Below are 24,348 nucleotides of genomic sequence, written 5' to 3'. Positions count from 1 at the left end.
ACCAAGGGGTGTTCTTCTCCGTCTGGGCCTTTGAGAAGGCCCAGGGATGAGGGAATCAGAAGAGGAAAGTCTACTGCTAACTCCATCACCCCCGGGAACCAAACTTGTGATTTCCAGAAGGGGGTTATCAGAATGATTGAATAAGATTCGAGTTTGACCTTCCATAAAAGTCTCTGAATCATTGAGAATGGAGGAAAAGCGTAGGCTTTGAACCCCGCCCATGATTGAAGAAAAGCGTCCACTCCTAACGCATATGGGTCCGGTCTCCAACTGAAGTAACTCGTTACCTGGTGAGTCAGTCTGCTGGCAAAGAGGTCTAAATCTATCTGACCCCAAATCACTTGGATCTGAGAGAAGATCTCCTTCCTCAATTTCCAATCGCTTGCATCGTGGAGGAAACGTGAGTTCCAATCCGCTCTCACATTTTGAGACCCAGGGATAAATTCCGCTCTTATGGTAATCTTGTGTTCCCAACAAAAATACCATATTCTCTGGGCAAGTTCTGATAGAATTTTCGATTTCGCGCCCCCAAGGCGATTTATATAGGAGACAGCTGAGAAGTTGTCTATCCGTATTAGAATGTTGGAGTTTTTTAACATTTCTTTGAAACTCATAATTGCATTGAGAGCTGCAAGCATTTCCAAAGAATTTATGTGAAGGGGAAAAAAATTCACACTTACCTTGAAAGGATTGGTATCTAGATCTCCCACCACGGGACCTCGAACCTCTTCCTCTTTGTGGATAAAAGTTTGATCTATTCCCTCTGTAGGGATGAGAGTCTCTTCCTTCTTGCGGGTAAAACTGGGACTTGAAATAGCCACGGCTGACAGATTGTCCCCTTCTGTCAGCCCTGCCGAAAAGTGGTCTTCCACCGAAGACTCTGCGCATGTTGGATTGCGCTTTACTGAATGCATTAAAGGTTGAGACATATTTACCCAGAGATTTAACAAAGTTGTCACCAAACAACAAGCTTTTAGCATCACACATGTCCTCTTTCGCTGAAAGATCAGCCAGTTTTGGGTTCATCCTGAGAAGGACAGCCTTTCTCCTTTCTGTGATTAAATTCGCATTAGCATTTCCAATGAAACAAATTGAGCGTTGAGCCCAACCCCTCAGAGATTCAATGTCAATGGGAGAGCCATCAGATCGAGCTTGTTCAGTCATATCAAGTATTCTTGAAAGTGGGCCTAAAACGTCCAAAAGTTTATCTTGGCATTGTTTTAGGCATCTTTCAATACCTTTCCTTGGATCTCTGCCAGACTTAAACAGGAAGGTGATTAGCTCAGGGTCAAGGTTGGGTGTATTGCAAATTTTGTCCTCCGAAGAGGGACGAGGGCATTCATTACGCAATAAATTGCGCGTATCTCTATCCAACGGTTTTCTTACCCATTTAGATAAATATTTACCCACGTGAGGCATAGGCCACCACTCTTTGCTGCGAGGGTGTCTAATGGCAGTGGGGTTGAACATATCTTGACCAAAAGAATCTTTAACAGTGAGTGAGGAAGTTGAAGGTAGATCCAGATCTTCGTCAAGATCCTCAGGGGTATCTTGTGGGTCAAATATGAATTCATCTTCCTCAAGGTCAGAGTCATTCGTAAAGTCATTGGTGTTATACAAAACACCATTATCTATAATGCCGCTAAGGGCACCTCTTCTCCAAGTCCCAGGTAACTGAGATCTCTCTATTGTGCTGCTATGAGCACCAACATCTATTGTAGCGCGGGGGCTACCGAATCCAAAAGCATGGCTTGATGCCTCATTCATGTTTTTCCTTTTCATAAGTACTTTACCCCTAATCTTGGGTGCAACACCAGAGGGTGAATCCCCATCTGAAAGAGAAAAATACGTCTCTTGCGGAGGTGAAATTCTTTTCCTTTTAAAAAGAGCAGCATGAACTGCTTCTTTAATTGATAACTTTAACCTCCTCATCAATTAATTTCTTTAAATTGTCCCCCAGGGGTTCTGTATTTGTCTGGTTGGCGTCACTATTCATTCTTACCCAAGCTTATTCACAGCTTAATAAGGTAGAAATCTATCAAAAACAATGCTGGCCTGAGATAGACAAGTTTACTCACAGTTATGCCAATCCAAACGAAGGTCTTAGAGATCCTTTGAAATTTTATTTGAGAGAAAGCCACCGGGTGGCGATCTTGTATTATTCTATTTGATTTTGATTCAAATACGCCGTTTTGATAAGCCGAGTGCTTAACCGGGTGACTGAGCCAGTAAAAAACTCACGCGCATGGTTAATAACAGTGTAACCAAGGGAAACACTGTTTTCTGAAGAGACGCGCTTCCTGTTGAAGCGCGTCTCTCTCCCCTCCGTGTTGCTAGGAGACGGAGTCGACAAAGGGAAGAGACGCGCCTCCTGTTGAAGCGCGTCTTGTTGCTATGTGAGAAATGGCCGAGATAGGAAACGAGACGCGTGAAGCGCGTCTCGTTTCTAGGCGTTTGAAGGAAAACACTAATTTCCGCCTTTGAGTTTGCCTGGAATTAAATATCTAAATACCTCAGCTTTAGTTTTAGCTTTGAGGGCCATGAATACATACAGCGCTGGAAAACATAACGGGCACAATCTCGTTTTTTGATCGTTAAGGCATATTAATAGTAGAAGGGTACAAAAGATAACATGAACGCTACAATGCGATCATAAACGATGTGTGTAGAAATTACTCCGCTTGCCATAAATTGGACAAGGGGTTAGTTACCTGAAAAAAAGGGTTAATTAAAGACATAGGCAATTTCTGAATAGGCAATTTCTGAATACAAAGCAATGACATTTTGAGAAAAACACGAAGCCAAAACAATAGTAGCAAACATACATATTTGTAAAAAGGGGTTATAGGAAGTACTGATAAATATCCTTAATCAAATATGGCACAATTATCATTGAAGAAGCAGGAGATATATAGAAGAGTACTTAGCTGTGTCAGAGCAGCGAACAAAAGAGGAAGATGAGAGCCTACTCAGCCCACTCATCATATTGTCAACGTTCTATTTTATTGTGATGTATTAACGTTCTTTAAAGGGCTGCATGTTTGGGCAGCAAATAAAAGTATTTGCATAATGGTAGCCTCCAGTCTTGTAATGACATAAACAAAAACTGCATAATAACAAGGTCCGGCATCATTACTCCCCACCGAATTACTTCATGATTTATTCACGTGAGGACTGCATCACCAAACATGTAAAATGAGCCGAAATTGTATCAGAGCAAGGTCCAGGGAGCAGCCTCATTCAACCCCACCTCATCACTTCTCAATTTGAACACCCAACGCTGTTCTTTTTTAAACAGAAATTTAGAAATATCAGTAATGTGTGTTGGAATGAAGGGTTGTTCAAGAATTGTCCAAGTTAATTCGTCAGGTCTGTGTTTCAATTCCACAAAGTGGCTGGTCAAGCGAGTTGACTGTCTTTGACATCTTATGGTGCTCTTGTGTTCCATAATCCTCAGTTTGACCTTTCTGGTAGTCATCCCCACATATCTCTTCTTGCAAGGACAGGTGATTAGATAAATCACCTTATCACTATTGCAGTTCGTGTGTTTCATTTGTCTCCAGGGTTTACGTGTCCTGATGTCGATCTCTGTAGTATGCTGTGTGTGTGGACATGCAGCGCAGTTACCACATGCAAAGTGACCCTGAACAGGTGGCATGTTCCTCAAGGTGTTTATAGGGGAGACAGCCGTGTTCCTTGGACGTGTATGGACCAGTGTGTCACGTAAGTTGACATTTCTTTTAAACGAAAACAATGGAGGTGGGAGATGTCCCTGTCCCACATTTAAAATGCGCCAGTGTTTCCGTATAATTTTCTGTATTTGGTTAGATTGAGTGCTAAACGTGTTCACACATGTCAATCTATTCAAAGGGGCTTTTGGTACAGATGGTTCCAATAAGGCTTCTCGATTGTTGTTGCAAGCACGTTTATACGATTGCCGTATAAGTTTAGAAGGATACTGTCGAATCTTTAGATTTTGAGACAGGACATCGGCATGCTCTCTGAAACTGTCCATAGTAGAGCAGTTACGTCTCAATCTAAGAAATTGTCTAAATGGTAGACCTGTCCTGAGCGATTTGGGGTGAAATCTATCATATGACAAAAGGGAATTTCTTGCCATCGGTTTGGTGTATAATTCACTGCCCAGACCGTTCTCCATTGGAAAAATGCGAAGATCCAAAAATGGCATACTAAGCTTACTCGCTTCCATAGTAAAATTAAGGAAGTTGTTTTGGTTATTAAGCCACACATGGAAGGCCTTCAAAGTAGCAAGGACGCCTCTCCAAATGGCGAAAATATCGTCGATGTAACGTTTCCATTCAACGATACAGTCGCGATAGGGATTGTTGTTGTTCAAAACTGAACGTTGTTCGAACAGATGGACGTACAGATTGGCCAGGCTGGGGGCAAAAACACTGCCCATCGAATTACCGGATACTTGAAGATAGATTTTATTTTCGTACTTAAAAAAGTTTTCAGTCATAGCCAGCCTGGCACAGTCCATAATGAATTTCACTACCGGTTGGATTGGCTTCTAGCAGCCCTCTAATTGCTTCAAGGGTCTCTGTCTGAGGAATGCAGGTGTAAAGGGACTCAACGTCAAAACTGACGAGGAAATCCGTAGTGGTGTCAAAATCAATCCCAGGAAGCAACTGTAAAACATCTTTAGTGTCCTGAAGGTACGTTGGCATGGTCTTTACTAAGGGCCTAAGAAAGACGTCCACGAAAGTGGACAACGGTTCAAGAAGTGAACCCAGCCCAGATATAATCGGCCTTCCCGGGGGGGGACGTTGTGCCTTGTGTACCTTAGGTAACACATAAAAGTAGGGAATGACCGGATGTTCAGTCACCAAATAGTCAGCTTCATGTGCTTAAATCCAACCCTCCAACTTGGCCTCATTGACCAGCTCAATTATTTCCTTTTGGATTCTTGGTGTGGGGTCCCTATCAAGAAGTTTGTTAGATCTCTCATCACTTAATTGTCTTAAACACTCAGTCCTATAGTCTACAGTGTTAAGGATCACAATGGCTCCGCCCTTATCGGCGGGCTTAATGATGATGGTGGAGTTTTTGGAGAGAGAAGTCAATGCCTGTTTTTCTAGGTTTGGTAAATTCTGGTATTGTCTAGTAAACCCAGTCTTAAGATCAGAAATGTCTTTAGTCACAGCTGTCTCATAAGCAAGGACATGCGCAGGCATGGAGTGGACAGGGGGATTGAAAGTGGATTTCTTTCCGAGCCCACTGTCACGCTCACTAGCATCCAATGTAGTGTTATCATCTTTTCTGTCTTTAAAAAAGAAGTGCAGTCTAATTTTACGAAAGAAGTTAGCTAATTCACATTGAACAGTGAAGGGGTCACCCACGCTGGTCGGTACATAGCCCAAACCTCTGTTGCGAACTCTCTCTTCCATCTCCGTTAGGGTATAAGAGCTCAGATTCACCACTAGCTGCTGCTTGTTCCTGTCCCTGCTTTTTATAGTAAATAAAGGAGTTGTAGCTCTCTAACTGCACCAGGTGCGGTTAAGGGAGGTCCCAGATGATGAAGCATGCCACCTCGGTGGGTGATGGGACTTGGTCCTTTATTTAAGGACTTCATGTGTTTGAATATGCTGGTTTGTTATCTTTTTGTCTCAGTTAGACTGTTATAGACCCGCGGATTCTTGTGTTGTTATAGTCTGAGTGATTTGAGGATTTGTCCGCGCTGGTCTTTAAATTTCCCTTTGACCCCCTAACCTATTGTTTTTTCAAGTTCAGAGGTGCTAGACATGGACTTCAGTTGAATGTATGGGCATAGGGAAACCTAATTATGTGGATGCTGGTGGAGGAAAAGGTGTAGCAGCTTGGGCAAGTGATCTGTACAATGTTGGTGTCATGGTGAGAAGGCCAGTAGAAGGGGCATTTAAAGGAGGTACTTGAGGCCTACTTATTGGTGTTGACATGTTTGAGTATCAAAGATATGCTGCAATATTGGTGCAGTAAGAGAAAGGGAAATCTAAGTTTACGAGGGTGTTTAACAATTAACTATGCATTCACTGACAGTCCAGTTGGTTCATTTTACTATTCTTGATGTGGGACGCAGTCAGTCAATCAATTCGCATTTGTATAGCGCAGCACTGTCACTGTTGAAGAGCCAGGTCTTGAGTTTCTTTCTGAAGTCCACCAGCGAGGGTGCTGTTTGGAGGTGGATTGGCAGGTCGTTCCAGGTCTTAGCAGTGATGTAGGAGAAGGAGCGGTCCCATTGTGGTGGATGTGTGCACGAGCGAGTGAACAGGAGCAGGTGTCTTGCGAGCAGATGGAAGTTGTCAATGGTTGATGTAAGATGGTCCTTCATCGTGTAGAGATTTGTAGGCTGGAGTCTTCTGAGGAGCTGGGTGGAGTTTCCGGCGTAGGGTGCCTTGCCGTAGTCTATACGGCCTGTGACGATGGTCTTTCTGGTGTTGATTGGGATTCATCTGTAGATTCTGCGGAGCATGCGAAGGGTGTGGAAGCAGGAGGAGACTACTGCATTAACTTATCATGGTCAGTTGGCTGTTGAGGATAATGCCAAGGTTGCCTGCATGGAATGTTGATGTGGGTGTTGGTCAGAGTTCAGCTGACCACCAGCTGTGGTCCCATGCGGAAGTGTTTATCTCAAAGATCAGTACTTCTGTTTTGTCGGAGTTGAGATTGAGGCAGTTCTCTCTCATCCATTTGGCTACGTTGGTCATGGCGTTGACACAATGAGAATAGTGCCCACTGGTCTTTTCCCCCAGTTTCTTAAAATACACATGGTTATGCTTACTGTAAGAGTTGAACCATATGACTTAGCTCAATGAAAAGAGCCATGTTTTATTGTCTCGCAAAATTGTATGTGGACATGAATTTTCTTTTCCTGAGCTAAGAGTAAATCCCAAAAGTTTGAATTTTTTTATCAAAGAAGATAGATTCCCAAATTCTGAACTTGTTGTTCTTTGGGTCTGATGTACCTATTTTGGCAAACACTTACTCTGGTGTGGAAAGCGGGAGTGGGGTCCAGGCAGTATAGTTTTAGGTGTAGCTGGAGATGCAGGGAGCATTTAAGAAGGCTCTTTAAGCACTTTCAGCCAGTCCTGGAATTATGTTCTCCTATGTGTACAGGTATAAGAGATGGCTTGCTTCATTGAGTGTTTTTCAATTTGATTTATTCTGATCTGCAAAACAGATAGTTGGGTGCAGCAAAGAGTATAATCTAGAGAGGAGAGAAAGACATATTGATGCCTGGATCCCAAAATATTAAGCCCAACAACGAAAACAATCTCCTGAGAGATTGTAATGGTAGAAAGCCTTAAAAACTGTGTTATGGGGTTGAGGATAAGGTCAGCATTCTCTGTGGGTGCCAAGTTATATCGGCCATCAGACTGCAGGCATAATATAATACGGTGATCCACTAATCACTGTGGCTCGCTTTCCAGTGTTCAGTTTCAGATGGTTTCTGGTTCTCCAGTCAAAAATGGTGGTGAAGCAGGATTGTAGAGCATAGAAGTCAGACCCTGCATGGCGCTCAGTGTCTCATGATGTGTGAGACGCCTGCCTCACAGTTACTCCTCTCTGCTGAATCTCTTGAGAACAGATAGGAGTGAAGGATACACTTGAGCCTCTCACTAACACAGTGACCCATTCTAGCTTCTTCTAAAGGCACCCTCTTCTCTACTTCTGAGTGCACGCCAGCCAGGCTACTACTCACTTTTTGAGACCACGCCACATGGCTGCAGTCTTCACTTTCTAGGGATTGCCTTATGTTAATCTGTTCTGGTAGCTGGAAATTTTTCCAGCAATGTAACTGTTTTAGAGTCTGGCTTCTAACACCAGCTCTAATGAGATCTGGACATCTGAATGCATTTTTGTAACAAACAAGCAAGTGCAATCAATCGCAGATCCAAGAGTCAAGATAGAGCTCCTTTAAAACCAACAGCTGTTAGTTGAAGATATCGGGCCTTAATCCTAAAGTGTTTTCTCTGGTGTACTCTAGTAGTACTCCTGCATTGCTGGAGTAAGCCAAGAGTACTTCTGGTTTATTCCCCAAATTAATGAGTAAGTCAAAAATACTACAAGAGTAAGTGCCACCTACTCATACATCAATCTTTGTGAATCAGGGCCATAATTCTCAGTAAGGATACAAAAAGTGGGCATTCTTTTTTTCTGTGCTCAAATACTCCATTTGGATCTATCTGGTTCTCCTAGGCTGCTTATATGAATAGGCCATGTTGGAAGCTCACTCTTTATATAGTATACAAAAAGAGGTATACTATGCAAAGAGTCGTGGTATTGCTCTAGCAATCCCAAGGTGCTCTCTTAGAAGGTAGTGTGGTTGAGCAGCCCTAGGCTCATCAGAGAGGAGTGTTAGACATCTGCTGCATGCACACAGTCAATAAATGATACACACGACTCAATAAGGGAGCCACACCAATGTATCCAAATAACACAAATCCTTATATACATTTAGGCACCAAAATCATCACAAACAGTTAAGTACGCTTCGAGATAGAAATATTCACAGTTTTCAAAAGTCGACACTTAGTGCAATTTCTGAAGCGGTCATGTTATCCTATGGAGGAAAAGCATATACTGCATACAGTTACTTCATAGTGACTTACAGGGCCAATCTTCCAGACATAAGGTTAGTGTGGGGCAGGGTCCAAAACAGCGCCAACATGTCATTTTGGGCAGCACTGGTGTGGCCGGGTGCAGAGGTGCAATACAGCGTTGGATGCCCCATTCAAGTCAAAGGGGAGCAGTCCGGTTAAAAAGAGCCTGCAAGCTGGAACTGGAGGACCAGTCCAGCTGAGCCAACAAGAGGGCTCAGGTCTCCTGATGCTCGGGTCGTGAGTCTTCTCCTCCTAAGACCATGCGGCCGGGTGCAGAGGTGTCCGGAGGTGTTGGACTTTTGTCACCGGAGACACTCTCGATAGAGGGGGCCTGCACAAAGAGGCTGCAGGTGCCGCTGGGAAGTCCACAGTTGACAAACCCAAGGCGGGCTTCGGATCTGAAGAATCTGGGGACCACACTGGCACCGTTGTCCCACTTAAAATAGGGATAGGGAGCACGGATGCATTGGTGCTTTCTGGTATTGGGTTTTTTGGCTTTCCATAGTCCTTGCAGCTCTTCTGGTGTGCCTACAGGATGCAGCGGAGCAGCTCCACTACTCCATGGGATTTCATGGGTCTTGGGTGAAGGCTGGCAGTCTTCCCATACTTTTGAAGGCACAGACAGGTGCAGAACGAGTCGTCTTTGGCGCAATTGTCGAGGACAGCAGGCAGGCCGGCCGGCACGGTTGGCTACAAGTCAGTTGCTGGTCTTCTGTTCTTGTTTTTTGCAACTCTGCAGCATCTGTCATCTTCTGTCAGGTCGGCAGGATCTGATTTTCTGGTGCTAGGGGCTCCCCTAAATACTACATTTAGGGGAGTGCAGGGTAGTAGCCATTGGGCTTACCACTGTGGTCTCTAGGCCCCCTATAGGACTACTTCCTGTGGAAGGTGGGCAGAACCTTGCCCCAGAGTTCCTAGTTCTGCCATCACCAAGATGGCAGACTTTTACATTTCGCATCCACATCAGGCAACCCACCTTAGGGGTGGAACTAGCCTGAAGGTGGACACATCTCTCTGACTATTAATTTTTTTGCCTGTCCAGATGCCAAATGGGCCAGAGTCAGGGGGGCTGGCTTCACCTCTGAGGGAATCCACTCTTTTAAGCCCCCTGCCTTGGAATGCTAATTATAGGTCGCCCTCCTGGAAGGGATGTAAAACACCCCTTGCTAGAGAAGGCTTTGTTCCTGAACGCCCCTTGGGGTCAGAAACTCAGCTGGGGTGGCAGGCTGGTCAGAACCAGTCAGTCAGCACACTAGTAGTTGGTAGGTTTTCAGGGGACACTTCTAAGGTGTCCTCTGGGTGCATGTATTAATATCTCCATCCCTGGAGTTAGTGTTGGCTTAGTAATACAGTGAAGCCATCCTGTAGCTTGGGAACTTGTTCTCAACATGTGTCCAGCCATGTACTTAAAATGGCTTTGCCAGTCACTTGTACTGTCAGTAATTGAACTGACCAGCAGAGGGGCATATCTGCTCATGCAGATATGTCCACACATGCAGTATAGTGTAACTTGCTTTCGGGCTGTAAGGCCTGCTCTTTCAATGCTGTATGCAGTGTCTGCAGGCATGGCACACAGGGCGGTGTGCCATGTAATGTTTTCACTTCTTGTTAGAAACAAGACACGCAGCTTTCAATGGCAGTCTGCATGAGTTAGGTGAAAGGTCCCTTAGGGTTGCACAATACATGTTGCAGCCCTTCGGGACCCAATTTGGCACCCATGCCCTGGGTACCAGTGGTACCACTTACTAGAAACTTAAAGGGATGCCAAAGGTATTGTAAATTGGGGGAACAATTGTACAGTTTAGAGAAAGGAGTCTTGCACTGGGGACCTGGCTAGGAGAAACCCAGTGCACTTCCAGTCAAAATTGCATTGAATATCAGACAAAAAGTGGGGGTGACCCTGTCAAAAAGGGGCACTTTCCTGTATACCTCTGTAATTAAAAAGATGAAAGCTAGCAGGACAAAACGTGGTAAAAGCTACAGAAAGCCCCCAAAAATAGCAGGCTGTAACCTAGTGGAGGCCGTCCGCACAACTCTAAATCAGGCCCCACTTTTTCAGAAAACATGGGCTGCCTGATAGTTTAAATGGATATTTACAAAATGGGGCCATCTCCCCTGCTTACCCTACTTATGGGTCCTGTAAGTTGGAAAGAAACAGGATAAAGAGCAACTATTACCACAGTGCACAACCTACTTTTGTTGGACTTCACAAGATGAAGAGATTGATAAAATGTGAGTTAAGGATTTGTCTGTTAGAATGCTATGACATATTCATCAGAGACTGTGGATGTTATTGTAACATTTTAAGGCTTTGATTTTCACAGGCACCTTTCATATAAATAAACTGGCTTTGTGATAACATGGGAAACTGCTCCTCCTGGTAATTTGAGCAGGGTTTTTTTTTTTCTTCAAACTATTGAATCTGGCATGATTGTAGATGTTGCTGATGCATTTTGGGGGCTTTTTTCTAGTTTGCACCTGGTTACCACCAGTTCAGAATCAATGGTGATTGCATTTCCTAAATGCCCATTTTTCATCTAGTCTCATTGAGGAAATCCTATGTAAATGCGGTTACAGAATTTCAAATAAATTGGAAGTCCCTATTTGGCATTTCCTATTTTGCGATTCCCAAAATGCGATTTCAGCTGGGTAGAAATCTCATTTTGCGATGCTGTATATGCCTTTCATACATACTATTAGGGAATTTTGCATATCTTAATGGCCTGAACTAGGGATTCCGACTTTAAGAAATGCAAAACTGGTTTGTACATATGGGCCTTTTTCTTCTTCCTGTGTAACACTCATTTAGTCATCACTGACTGTTTTGATGATAATGTGATAGGGACTGTGGTTGATCAGGTTAAAACATCTAGTTTGAATGTGAGACTTGAATGAGAATGCTCATGAAAGGCCTTTTCTTGAGTGCAATATTTTTATACAAAGCTTTCTCCATTCCTGTTTGTAATGAAGTCAGTTCTCATTCATTTGTAAAGGAGATGGTACATGAACTCAGAATTGCTATCATCTTAAAGCAACATTTTCCTTTATAGAATCTTTTTTGTTTCTTTATCCTTAGTTGATGCTGATCTTAGCACAGTTGATCCACAGCCTCTGATTTGCTCCACTCCCATCAGCATAAATTTCAGAACTGCTGCACCTAATCAGAATAAACAGGTAAATTAAACATATTCTTTTTAAATGCTACATAAACTTTTACTGTTTGTATATTAATATAGGTTCTGGGGTGAAAGCTGTTAAAAGAATAGAAGCTTGGCCATAGTTACCCTTTTTAGGTCGAGCCTGGGCAACACATGTGCTGCTCTGCGCAGCATGCTGTATTAGAGTATGGACTTGAATCCCCCCCATGTTTGTCATTGGCTTGTGTCACTGTCCTTCATAAAATTCTGGCTTCTGATTCATTAATAGGCTTGTTAGTCCTTCCTTAGAACCGCCTTGTCTTCATTTGTAACCTCCCTTTTACTTCGATTAATACACAGTACGTCTTATTTAGTCTGTAAGCACTATTTTCTTTAACAAGGTTTTCCTGCTGCCGGCACTACATTCTTTCCTGCAACATTCAGCTCGCCATGCACGCTTTCACTTTCCAAGCAATAGGTCTTGCATTTACAAGAGTTTGAGCTATTGGCATTGTAAATGACAATGTCTTAGATTTGTGTTAATTATCAAAAACGACAATTAAAAGGCATTGTCATTTACAATGTCAATAACTTAAACTATCACAAATGCAAGACCTATTGCATTGCAAATGCTTGTTTGATTAATGTTAATGTGATTAATACTTTAAACAGTTTAAAACATTTGAACTGTAATTTTCTGGTGACCTTGTTCAAGAGACAGGGCAAAATCTTAAAAATATAAAAAGTGAATAGATGATTATAGTACTAGTGTGTAGGTATCACCACAGAGGATCGGTTAGGCAAATGTGTAGAAAGATTTTCATTTCCACTTCACTTCAATTACTTTATTCAGATAAAAACATATCCATAAAAGAACAAACTCATACAATAATACATCAAACATACTAGTTCATGATATTTGTAATACAGTTTATACAGTGTTCGTGTTACACGCACGGACAGCAGTTTTCAAAAAGGCCCCCACACGAAATAGTAACTCATTATCTCCTAAATTAAGAAGAGTCTTATATGCATCTCTGTGATTGACGTATGAGTGCCTTTAAAAAGAATGAAGTTAGAACAGTTTAGTGTATTGTATATAATACTTACAAAAGAATACAAAATGTAATGGCCTGAGCTTCCTTCGCATGGGCATGTAACAAGATCAAGATTGATTTGAAAGCCGAGGGGAAAACATAATAAATACTTCACAGTGCCTGCCCTTAATCGAAAGAGGTGACCGCGCTCTCAGCGGCCCATGGGTTTAGTCAGGTAACTAGCCAATTGTTGATAATTTTCATGTTCACAAAAGTGGCTACACTAGGTTTGCTAGACTCCCTGTCAAGTCTGTCCTTTCTATTGTACCTATATAGGGCAGCCCGGAGATCTTTTTATTTTAGTGTCTAGCTCATTAGGGCTGTGAAAGATATGTTTGTAATTAATCCTCCATAAACTAGTTCTCACCTCTGCTAGCCATGGGGTGTTCATGCAATTTTTTGAGGCAGTCTGTTATGATATCTCTAGTGAGTGCCGCCGCCTTATTTTTCCATATGGCTAGCCAAAATAGAGCAGGTTGCGCCCTAATATAGTCTTCCATATAATGTAACTTTTGTTCACTTTTGCACACGTATTGAGACGTAGAGTTTGGGGCTCCCAGGAGCTTTCGACATAACCTGTTCCTTTCATACTGAATATTATTGCATTTAGAAATTTCCCAACCCTCTGCGCCATAGGTTTCTGTAGGTGTACACTGAGTTTAAAGACTTTTTTAAAATAACACCCCACTCCTGGGTTGGGGAAGACTAAGTACTGTGTTAATTGATTTAGAAAATGTATTCCTACAATAAACAGTGTAATCAGCCCATAAGCCATTAGCGGCAAAAACCAGCCCAAAGTTGGGAAAAGTGCTTGTGCATTGTAAACTCTGGTTGCCCACAGAAATAACATTTAATAAGTGCTTCCTTGGACCGCAGGCCATTATAAAAGATTTTTTTAATTGGTACATAAATCTAGGGAGGCCATAAAATCTGCAAAGTCCCGAACTAAAAGACGCAGGGCATTAGGTGTGCGGCCCATTAGGACTGCATCATCAGCATATAGTAGGGATGGGAGTATATGGCCATTAACTAGTGGGACATCTTTAGTGAGTGTCGTTAAAAACAAGTGTAAGTTATTGTAAGTTATTCACATACAGAATACAAAGTAATGGGGCTAAGTCACACCCCTGCTTACCCCTTTAAAAACACAGATATCATTAGAGACTTACCCATGCACGTTGATTCTGATCCTGGCTTTCAAGTCTCTATGTAGTTACGCTAGAAAGTGTACTAGTGCCTAGTCCATTCTGCTTACTAGAAGGATAGACCACAATCGGGATTGATTAACAAAATCCAAAGCAGAGGTTAAGTCCATAAAAGCCAAATATATTGGTGAGCGCTGGGGAATGGTGTATTTCCCAATTATTAAATGAAGGTTAAGACAATGTTCTGTTGTACCCGCGTTGTTCCTAAAACTAAGTTGGTAGGGATGCAGAATTGAATTCTCCTCAGCCAAGATTTTAAAATTGTTGTACAGAACCCTGCCTAAGATTTCTATTGTGTGGTGTCTATCAGTGAAATGAGTCTGTAACAGCCTGGCTGGGAGCAGTCACCCTTTTAAAAATTGGAACAATACTAGTTGACCATGTGCTTGGTAATGGGGAACAGACTAAGGGGCTCATTATGATGGCGGGCGGACATCAGTCCAGTCCGCCTGCCATCTTAGCGGTGCTGGGACCGCCCGCCAGACTTGCGTGGCCCCACCACTGCAATTCGGATGTGCCTGCCATTCTGGCGGCACATCCTGGCCTTTTAACATTGCGGACAGGGCTGCTGGCTGCAGCTCCGTCCGCAACGCTAAAATGCCATGCTGAGCATTTCCCTGCACTACGTGGAAGGCACCACGTGGTGCCTGCTACTTGGTGCATGGAAGTGCAGCGACAACCCCCACAAGGGGGGCCCACAGCGGGCCCCCAAAGCCAATCCCCGCCAGCCTTTACATGGCGGCATCGTCTTCATGGAAAGGCTTTCCAAAACCCACATCCTGATTTGGTGGACGGTGCCTGCTAGGCATCTCCACCATTTTAGGCGCCCTGCACCCTCCGTCAGGCAATCGGGACGATTGCCTTTGGCAGTGAAGCGGCGGACAGACTTTGCATCCGCTGTGGTACCCACCGCCATCCTAATTGGGTGGTGGGTAAAATGCTCAGTGATGGCGGAAGGACTGCCACCGCCGGCCCGGCGGTGGGTCCTTCCGCCATCATAATGAGCCCCTAAGTTATTAAAAACATTAAGCCGGAGAGGGCCCACATATCAGGTTTGTGTTTAATGAGGTCCATGGGCACTCCTTCGGAGCCGGGGGCTTTACTGACCAGGCTCTGATATATGGCTTCCTCCACTTCTGACAGGGACATCATTACTTCTTTGGGAGCGGGCAGGTCCTTGTCACGTGGGAGAGCTATATATATCACAGAAAAGTGTGCTTACCATCCTTCACTAGTTAGATTGCAACTAATTGGTGTTAGTCTGTCCCATCCCTTGCATATCTTTTATAGAGGCCCAAAAGAGTATGCCGTTCTTTAGACTTGTGGCACTAGCAAGCAAATCCCACCGTTCAATCAGTATAACGTACTTCCTCAAAAAGGTAACCAACTTGTATTTTTTCCTTAGCAGTTGTACCGTTTGGTGACACCTTGGTTTTGCCAATAGAGCCTTGCGTAACTGTCGGTTTACTGCTGAACACTCATGATTGAACCATCTGGGGCCATGGGGTATAGAACTGAACTGGCAGGTTTCATCAATTCAGTTTTACAGTTAAGCAGATATTAGTGAATGCGGTGATTACATCAGGATTAGGTTCCTGCGCTGTCAGGCAAGCCTCAAAAATTACAAGATTTTCCCTGACCACCTTATAGAACAATTCTGTAGATTCAACTCCTCGCCATACCAATCGTAGTTTATCTGATAGGTTCCTTGCTCCACACTCAGTTTTATACTCCGGCCTCGGGGACAGTTTAAATACTGCTTCGATCGGGTTATGATCGCCATGGAGTGTAGCAACAACTTTAGTGTGCAATAAAAAATCTTCTAGATTAGGGGAAATAAAAATATACTCAATCGTTGTAGCGCAGCCCCTGTCTCTAAATGTGGGTTCTGAAATGTCATTATTAATATTAAGCGCAGCGACATCCATAACGTTACTCAAATTATGATATTTCAAATGCGCCATCAGCTCTGCAACCCTATTACAAGTTTGTACTCTACTATGGTTACTGGGATCAGAAGAGTCTGGGTAAGATAGTTTATCATTAGAATCCCCTCCCAGACAAATGGCTGCTATGTTGTCTAAACCCTTCAAACTCCTTAGGATGGTGATATAGTCAAAAAGGTTTATAAAATTTGTATTATGTGTACTATAAAAGTCGTTGTTATAAAAAAATTGATCAAATACAAAGATGTGCTTCTTTTATATTTTAAAGCCTGGAATTTATCATTGTGAGTTGGTAAAGCCTTAACACAGCCCCCGCTGCAATGTTCACCCATATGGCTAGACCACCGGATGGCCGTCCAGATTTAGGAGGTGGAGCTAGAGTTATAACACTCAAACCCTTCAAGATGTATATCTTTAGTAGCCCAGGTTTCTTGAAACATTAAAATATCATATTACCTGACTAACTCCAGCCAGTTGGCTAAGACTATCTTTGATTGTAAGCCAGCCACATTCCAGCTGATTATCTTCAAGACCTGGTTATTACAAGCCATAGGGCCCGCTATGTAAATATGAGCATGCATCTTAGGTGCATGTGATGAGCATGTGGGTTGAAGATCAACCCTGCCAGCTTGAGGAGGTGGTGTTAGTCAGTCATGGGCATCAAGATCAGTTAGCTCTGTCAATGTGTTCTGTTTGACTAAAGGGGGTAGTCCTTGCAATAATCCTCCTAGAGAGTGGTTTATAGAAGTAGCCTAGGGATAAAGTCACGATTTTAGTCTGTCTGGTAGTGAGGATCTCCTGACGTTTTAAAAGCACCCTTACCACTGAAGGTCTACGAAAATGAATTCCATTTCCTATAAAGCCTACTTGTGAGAAATTGCATTGTTTGAGAGAGGGGTAATCCGTTCTCAAGCAACAGACACAATGCTTGGTAGGGTGAACCACAGAATTAACCTGTGCTTAACCCTCTGGTAGCTTAGTACAAAAGCAGCCAGACTTAACTTGGGAGCTGCATGTAAAGTTAAAAAATATATATACAGCAGTTAAACAGTAAGAAAGTGAAAACACCACACAAGAAATATCCCACACTAAAATGGAGTACATTTCAAAGATTTAAGGTAAGTATAGAGCCTATAAGCGCAAAGCGCCATTCGTGGCTATCTTGTAGTTGGAGACTGGGCGAAAGGCACAAGTTAAGAATGACCGCGATAGAGTGCAGGATGGATACAGGGTCCAGGTTAATCTTGCTGAAAATGTTACCTTCTACAGTCCAGCACGAAGAGTTCTGTTCATAGTGGAGGGAGCAGAGAGAGTGCTGCGGATAGCAGTCGCTGTAGTGCGAATGGCAAGCCAGGCATCATGGACTATCGCCTCTGTAGTGGGAAGATCCTATTGTGCGTTGTAGACAGAAGTTGCTGTAGATTCGCTTTAGCAGCAACCACCGATGCCGTAAAGTGAAATACAGATCTCACATTGCTGTTGCTCAAGTGTGAAGAGTCGGCTTCTCCAGAACTGCTTAAAGGCGGTCATCACTGGTGGCAAATTATTGGCGCGAACAAGGCTGTTTGCGGTCGCTAAGTGCTCAAAGTTTCAGAAATGTCTCCATTTTTTTCTAAGAGGAAGGTAATTGATGTTCAAAATAACCCTAACCTGAGAGGCACCTATTGGGGATCAGGGAACTTACTCCAGCACGGCTCAGTCAGGTCCATTTGCAGATCCAGTGCTGCTTGTCATCTGGGCAGTTGCAGAGAGTTCTCTGGAGCTTGTTATGCCATGCAGCTCAGGACAGGAGGTTAGTCAGCTGGGCTTTGGAGTCACATCAGCCAGGGATATAGAGTGCAGACTTCCTTCTCAGACAGCAGAGCAGGCCTCTAGCAGCAGGGTAACAGCAGGGGTATTTTTTTGTAGTATCCACAGGTCTAGGAGTGCACTGAAGAGTGGGTCTAAAGGTCTTTCTTTTACACCAGGTGCCACCTTTGAAGCAGCAGGAGCTTCTAAAGGTTTCTCCTTACAGAGGTGTCTAGAATTCCCTGCTTTCTCCCCTGGTCCAAATCCATCTGGGGGCCAGAATAGTCTAATGTAAAGTCCTTTCTGTGTTAGCTGGGCCAGCCCCTTTTCAGTGCAAATGTGGTAGGTGACGACTCCACCCCCTATGAAGTCCAGGATGGCCTATCCTGCCTACACCCGGACCCTCTATTGTGATAGTATCTGGGAGAAATACGCAAAGCCTGGTAAACCTAGTTGTGTGACCCAGGAACAGGCTGCAGGCACCAAATGAATTGGACAAGAAAATGCTAGCTTTCTAAAGGAGGCATTTTCAGATTTGTGACCTAATCTCCGACTTTATCAATAAAGAGGGTTTTAAATTACAATTCCTTAGAATTACTACCACGTAAAAGTTATCACTTACTAAATGTAATAAGTTAACCCAATGTTATCCTATTGGAGAGATGGACCTTGTAATAATGACTTGTATGTATTAAAAGAGAAGGGTTACGCCTGGCAAAAAGTTTATTTTGAAACAATGTTCTGTGTGTGCACTCACATTTATATTCACAAATTCTCCGTTTTTATGTGCAGTCTTGGTATGTTCACTGTCCCAGTTTGCACACCTTCAAAACTTGAGCTATCCCTTGCAATGTGCCCCCAGTTCCAAGACTCATTACATTGTGACCCATAGGTTCACCAAAACTTATAGCAATGATTTTGAAAATAATATGCCAACAAACAGTTGCATTTTGTATTGTGCATCTCCATTAACATAGAAATGCCGTCTCTTACTTCCTAAAGATGGCCATTTGCACAAATAGAATCTATTTGTACCATATATTGGTTTCAAAGACACAATGCATTTTGGGCCAAACGACCCTTCACCAAGGTTAACTACAACAAAACAAATAATTGCATAGTACAGTGAGAACAGCATGTCTTCCAAATAAAAAAAGTAATCTTAGAGTGAGACAGATGCGACTTCAACCTGTAACAGGCACTCATTGAGTGGTAAAAGAACATTAGAAACTGTCATGTATTAATGATGCTGATGGTACCGATGTGCCCAAAACGCTCAATGTGAATTGACACCTCAAACGTAATTCTCTGAACAAAAAATAAATGACGTCCAAAAAAAAAAGAAATCCAGTAATTGAAAAATTGCATCATGCTCCGCCGTGTTATCATGCATAGTTCGCAATGTTTTAAATTTCCTAAGTGAGCGTGGATATATGCAGTACCTTCTATATGTTTGATGTATTTAATATCTTGTTTTCAGCTTGATTCTTCTTCCTTTTTTAAGTCGAGCCTGACAGCGCTTGCGCTCTCCAGGGGCGTAACACATGCCCGTGCATGCCCCGCGGGGCAGGGGCCCCCCGAATTTCAGGGGGCCCATCAGCACAGTACTCCGGTCTGAGCGCTCCAGATTAAATCCGGAGTGGGGGCCACTCCGTGTACATTGCAGGGGGCCCCTTAAACTCTAGTTACGCCACTGGTGCTGTCTGAAGACCTGTTGTATCTTTAGTGGACTTTTGCACACACACTGATTACCATTGGTTCTTTCCTGTGCTATTCCAAAATTCTGGCTTTCTATTGGTCCATTGCCCTTGATTGCCCCTCCTTTGGGTGCCTGTTTCAGCTGAGGCGATTTCACGAAGTGATTGTTTTTGTTGGACATCACATGCTTCCTTCTTGCACAGAACGTGAAGGCTTCTCCTCCCATCTGACTTTAGTTTGCCTGGCTCTGCTCTTGTTTTCACAGGCTTGTTTCAGTATTCCAAGAGAAAGAATGCAGGAATGCAAGGTTGTCAGAGGCAGTCAAGTTTAATAAATAAAGGCTGGAGGCCCTTGGTCTTGTCAGCTGGAAGAGTTTTCGGAGTGTTCGGGAAAGAGGAAGGGATGCCAGGAGATTCCATCGGCAGAACAGAAAAGAGGGCCCTGTGAGGGAGAGGGCCACAGAGCAGTCTGCAATGTTCACCCCTTCCTGCAGCACTGGGGTGACCTTTCTTCCGGCAGGAGGGCAGAGCGCTTCTCGATCAGTCCGTCTGATAACCCTGTTTGTTGCATCTAAGAAGCAGCGAGCTATTCTTTGGTTCACAGTCGCAGCTGGAACTGGACTATGCAAGTGGCACAGAGGGGAGGGGAGTGAGAGGCTTCGAGACCTTCCAGACCCCACTTTAGAATCTGAGCAGCGTAGACAACTCACCCCTGAATGCAGTTTCATCATCCTCAGCTCCCGGGGGTTTGAGTGGAAACTTCCGAACCTGCATTGACATGTATGATTATTACCAGGGCACGTGTTGGGGGTACACACGGCTGGACGGCGTCCACCCACTTTTATCTATCAATCAATCAACCAATGTATTTGTAAAGTGCGCTACTTACCCGTGAGGGTCTCAAGGCGCTGAGGGGAGGGGGGGGCCGCTGCTGCTCGAAGAGCCAGGTCTTGAGGAGTCTTCTGAAGGCGAGTAGGTCCTGGGTCTGCCGTAGGTGGACAGGGAGGGCGTTCCAGGTCTTGGCGGCGAGGTAGGAGAAGGATCTGCCGCCGGAGGTTGTACGTTGGATGTGGGGGACAGCGGCGAGGGCGAGGCTGGCGGAGCGGAGCTGGCGGGTGGGGGTGTAGAAGCTGAGTCTGCTGTTGAGGTAGGCTGGTCCGGCGTTGTGGAGTGCTTTGTGTGCGTGGGTGAGGAGCTTGAAGGGGATCCTCTTATTGACGGGGAGCCAGTGTAGGTCTCTCAGGTGGGGGGTGATGTGGCTGCGGCAGGGGACGTTGAGGATCAGTCGGACGGAGGCGTTTTGGATGCATTGTAGTCGTCGTAGGTGTTTGGCCAGGATTCCTGCGTAGATTGCGTTGCCGTAGTCCGGTCTGCTGCTTACGAGGGCCTGTGTCACCGTTCTTCTTGTTTTGGTCGGGATCCACTTGTAGATCCTGCGTAGCATGCGGAGGGTGTTGTAGCAGGAGGAGGAGACGGCGTTGACCTGTTTGGACATGGAGAGGGAGGAGTCGAGGATGAATCCTAGGTTGCGTGGGTGTCGGTGCTGGTCGGCCACCAGGAGTCGTCCCAGGCTGAGGGGGTGGGTCCGAGGATGAGGATCTCCGTCTTGTCCGAGTTCAGCTTCAGACGGTTGCTCCTCATCCAGTCGGCGACAGCTTTCATTCCCTCGTGGAGGTTGGTTTTGGCGGTGTGTGGGTCCTTTGTGAGGGAGAGGATGAGCTGGGTGTCGTCCGCGTAGGAGATGATGTTGAGGTCGTGATGGCGGGCCACTTGTGCGAGGGGGGCCATGTAGATGTTAAACAGCGTTGGGCTGAGGGATGAGCCCTGGGGGACGCCGCAGATGATGTCGGTGGCTTCGGATCGGAAGGGAGGGAGGCGGACGCTCTGGGTTCTATCGGAGAGGAAGGACGTGGTCCAGTCGAGGGCCTTCTCTTGGATTCCGGCTTCTTGGAGGCATGTCTTTAGGGTGCGATGTCACACCGTGTCGAAGGCGGCTGATAGGTCCAAGAGGATGAGGGCTGTTGTTTCGCCGTTGTCTAGTTGGCGACTGATGTCGTCTGTGACGGCGATGAGGGCTGTCTCAGTGCTGTGGTTTCGTCTGAATCCGTACTGGGACGGGTCCAAGATGTTGTTGTCTTCGAGGTGGCGGGCCAATTGTGTGTTGACGATTTTCTCGATGACCTTTGCCGGGAACGGGAGCAGGGAGATGGGCCGGAAGTTCTTGAGGTCCTTGGGGTCCGCTTTGGGCTTCTTGAGGAGGGCGTTGATTTTGGCGTGCTTCCAGCTTTCCGGGAATGATGCTGTTTCGAAGGAGATGTTGATGATCTTCCGTAGTTAGGGTGCGATGACTGCGTCTGCTTTGTTGAATACGTGGTGTGGGCACGGGTCTGACGGGTATCCTGAGTGGATGGAGTTCATGACCTTGCGTGTCTCGTCGTCGTTGATGTTGGACCAGGAGGTCAGGCGGTTGGTGCTGGTGGTGTTCGCAGGGGAGGTGGAGTCTGGTGTAGTCGGGGCGGTCGTGGTGTTGAAGCTATCGTGGATGTCAGCGATCTTGCGGTGGAAGAAGGTGGCTAGTGAGTCGCACAGTTCTTGTGAGGGCGGGATGTCGTTGGCTTGGGGCTGGGGTTGGAGAGTTCCTTTACGATGCAGAAGAGTTCTTTGCTGTCGTGTGCGTTGTTATCTAGGCGGTCTTTCAAGGAGGACCTCTTAGCTAATCTGATGAGGTGGTGATGTCTGCGGGTGGCGTCCTTGTGGGCTGCGTGGTTGTCCGGTATGCGTTCGTGCACCCACTTTTATCACAGGGTGGACGCCGTCCACTCTGCCAAGAAGTTGGGCCACACTGATAAAGATGCTGAATTCGGCCTGGTGTAATTTCCAAACACCAGGACACATTCAGCAGCGCCTGCACGTTGTTGTCTGCTTTCGATGGGCAACAACGTGCAGGCCGGGACGGGATGGGGCTCACTTATTTCTAACTCCTGCTGGGCCCATAACAAAGGCCAAGTCTGAGGGGTCATCAGGCCTCCTTTTGTTGAAGTCTCCTGGATGGGCGCAGTCGGGAGCCTCACACTTGATGCAAATTCAGCAAAGGGTAAACAAAGGCTCACACCTTGTTAGCACTTCACACATAAGAGAGGCAACTTTTCACTTTGTTCAGTCCCTGTTTATGAGATATGCATGCACTGTAAGAACGTCAGATGTGTTGATCTTTTCCAGTATTTGCACAAAATAAATAGCATTTATATAGTGCTTACTACCCCCGAGGAGGCATTGTAATAACTTAAATATCTCTATTTTTTCTTTTAAAGCACTATGGCTAGAAGAAGCTTTACGCTGACAAAAGACAACATTGTTTTATGTGTAGCTAGTGTGACTCTTCTGCCTAAATCAGGAGACTTTGCAAGTATACTAGAAAAGTTCTCAAATGTACTCATGATAGAAAACATATATGTGAGGGCTTAAGATCTGATGTCACTTCTCGCGATGCCATTTCCTGTAGTGTCACGCGCGCCGCGATGTCACGCGGCGTGACGTCACGCGGCGTGATGTCATGCGCTGTGATGCGACTAGCTTACTGATTAACTAGGTTAGTCCCCCCACTTCTTTTTTTAGGACTTGTGCCCTGATTATTACATGAAGACATACACCACAACAGGCAGTATGCACAGTGCCACACACCACGGAGAGCACGCACTGCACGTGGCGCTGCCTCTAAAAATAAGAGAGCATGTTTTTTTAAATGAAGGATGCTTTTCAAATGTTTTCTACCCGCAGTGCAAACATGAAGGAGTTAGGCTTTTGTCGGCACACTATACTGTATTTTAATTGCATTTGTATAGCACTTACTAGCCGTGACGAGGTGCGGTTTCTCAATTATTCGGTGACATGTTTAAATAAATCTGTTTTAGAAGCTTCATTAAAGAGCAGCTCATAAATGCCCATTGACATCTGTGTTGCCTACGGCATTCCTTTCTCTCATCGTAAACAAAAACATTTCAAAGGTAAGAAGACTAAAAGAAAGCTAAAACTCAAATTGTATGTAGCAACGAGCAACAGCATGACGAATCAATAGGAAACAATTATGGAAGAAGGAAAACAAAATGAGTTTGAATTGTAAATAGCAGAAGTTTGATTGGCGCAGGCATTAAACTTGGTACAGTACTGTGTGCAAACTGCAGTGCGCAACTCGGGATGCCACATATCACTAAATACATTAAATATCATGTTGTCAAACTGGATTTTCATTTAACATTGCGCTCCATTCTAGTAACCGCAGTCTTTACTTTGTTTGACACAATTCGACTAACGCTGTATAACAACTATTTGTGAAAATGAACGTTTGGATCTATGTTGTGCAGTGCACATGGAGAGATTTGCCTATCAAAAAACGAAGGAATTGCAGAAGGCCAAAGTTGGGCACATATGATGAAACCAGAAAGACCAAGGATGGAATGAGCATGACAGTGCATTGCCTTGATAGAGACAAGGCTTTACTACAAAGAACAAAAGGTTTGGATGGGTATGGAAAGTGAGGTCTGCCATCTCCCAGAAGTCATTTTTATAATAAGAGTCTAAGGATTGAATGGTCCTCTACAGCAATCCACTTTCCTTTCTGATACTGAATGAACATGTTGCCTGAATCTTCCCAGCACCAATTCAATATTCATTTGTCTATACAACTTTCCATTGATCCTTATATCCTTTTCATTTCAACAACTTTATTACGATCACACAGATCCTAAAAAATATACACCGAAATGTATGAATAAAAGAAAATAGAATAAAAATGCATAAAACATTAGTACGGATTCGAATTGACAAGGCCCCCAGGACAATTATAAAGTGCATATATGCAAAGCCGCAAATTGTATG

At 44.5% G+C, this 24,348-nt stretch overlaps 1 protein-coding gene across 5 annotated transcripts in view; it reads left to right on the top strand.

The window, feature by feature from the left end:
* CENPC (centromere protein C) overlaps positions 1-24,348 on the top strand; it is a 1,046,742-nt gene that overhangs the window by 166,349 nt on the left and 856,045 nt on the right. For all 5 annotated transcript variants that reach the window (XM_085636509.1, XM_085636507.1, XM_085636508.1 and 2 more), the window contains exon 4: positions 11,680-11,777. In XM_085636509.1, the coding sequence (XP_085492635.1) occupies positions 11,680-11,777 (98 nt within the window). The remainder of the gene's footprint in view (positions 1-11,679; positions 11,778-24,348) is intronic.

The sequence above is a fragment of the Triturus cristatus genome, chromosome 2_1 (genome assembly GCF_964204655.1).
Source record: "Triturus cristatus chromosome 2_1, aTriCri1.1, whole genome shotgun sequence".
NCBI lineage: Eukaryota > Metazoa > Chordata > Amphibia > Caudata > Salamandridae > Triturus > Triturus cristatus.
This window is presented reverse-complemented; position numbering and strand designations above follow the sequence as displayed.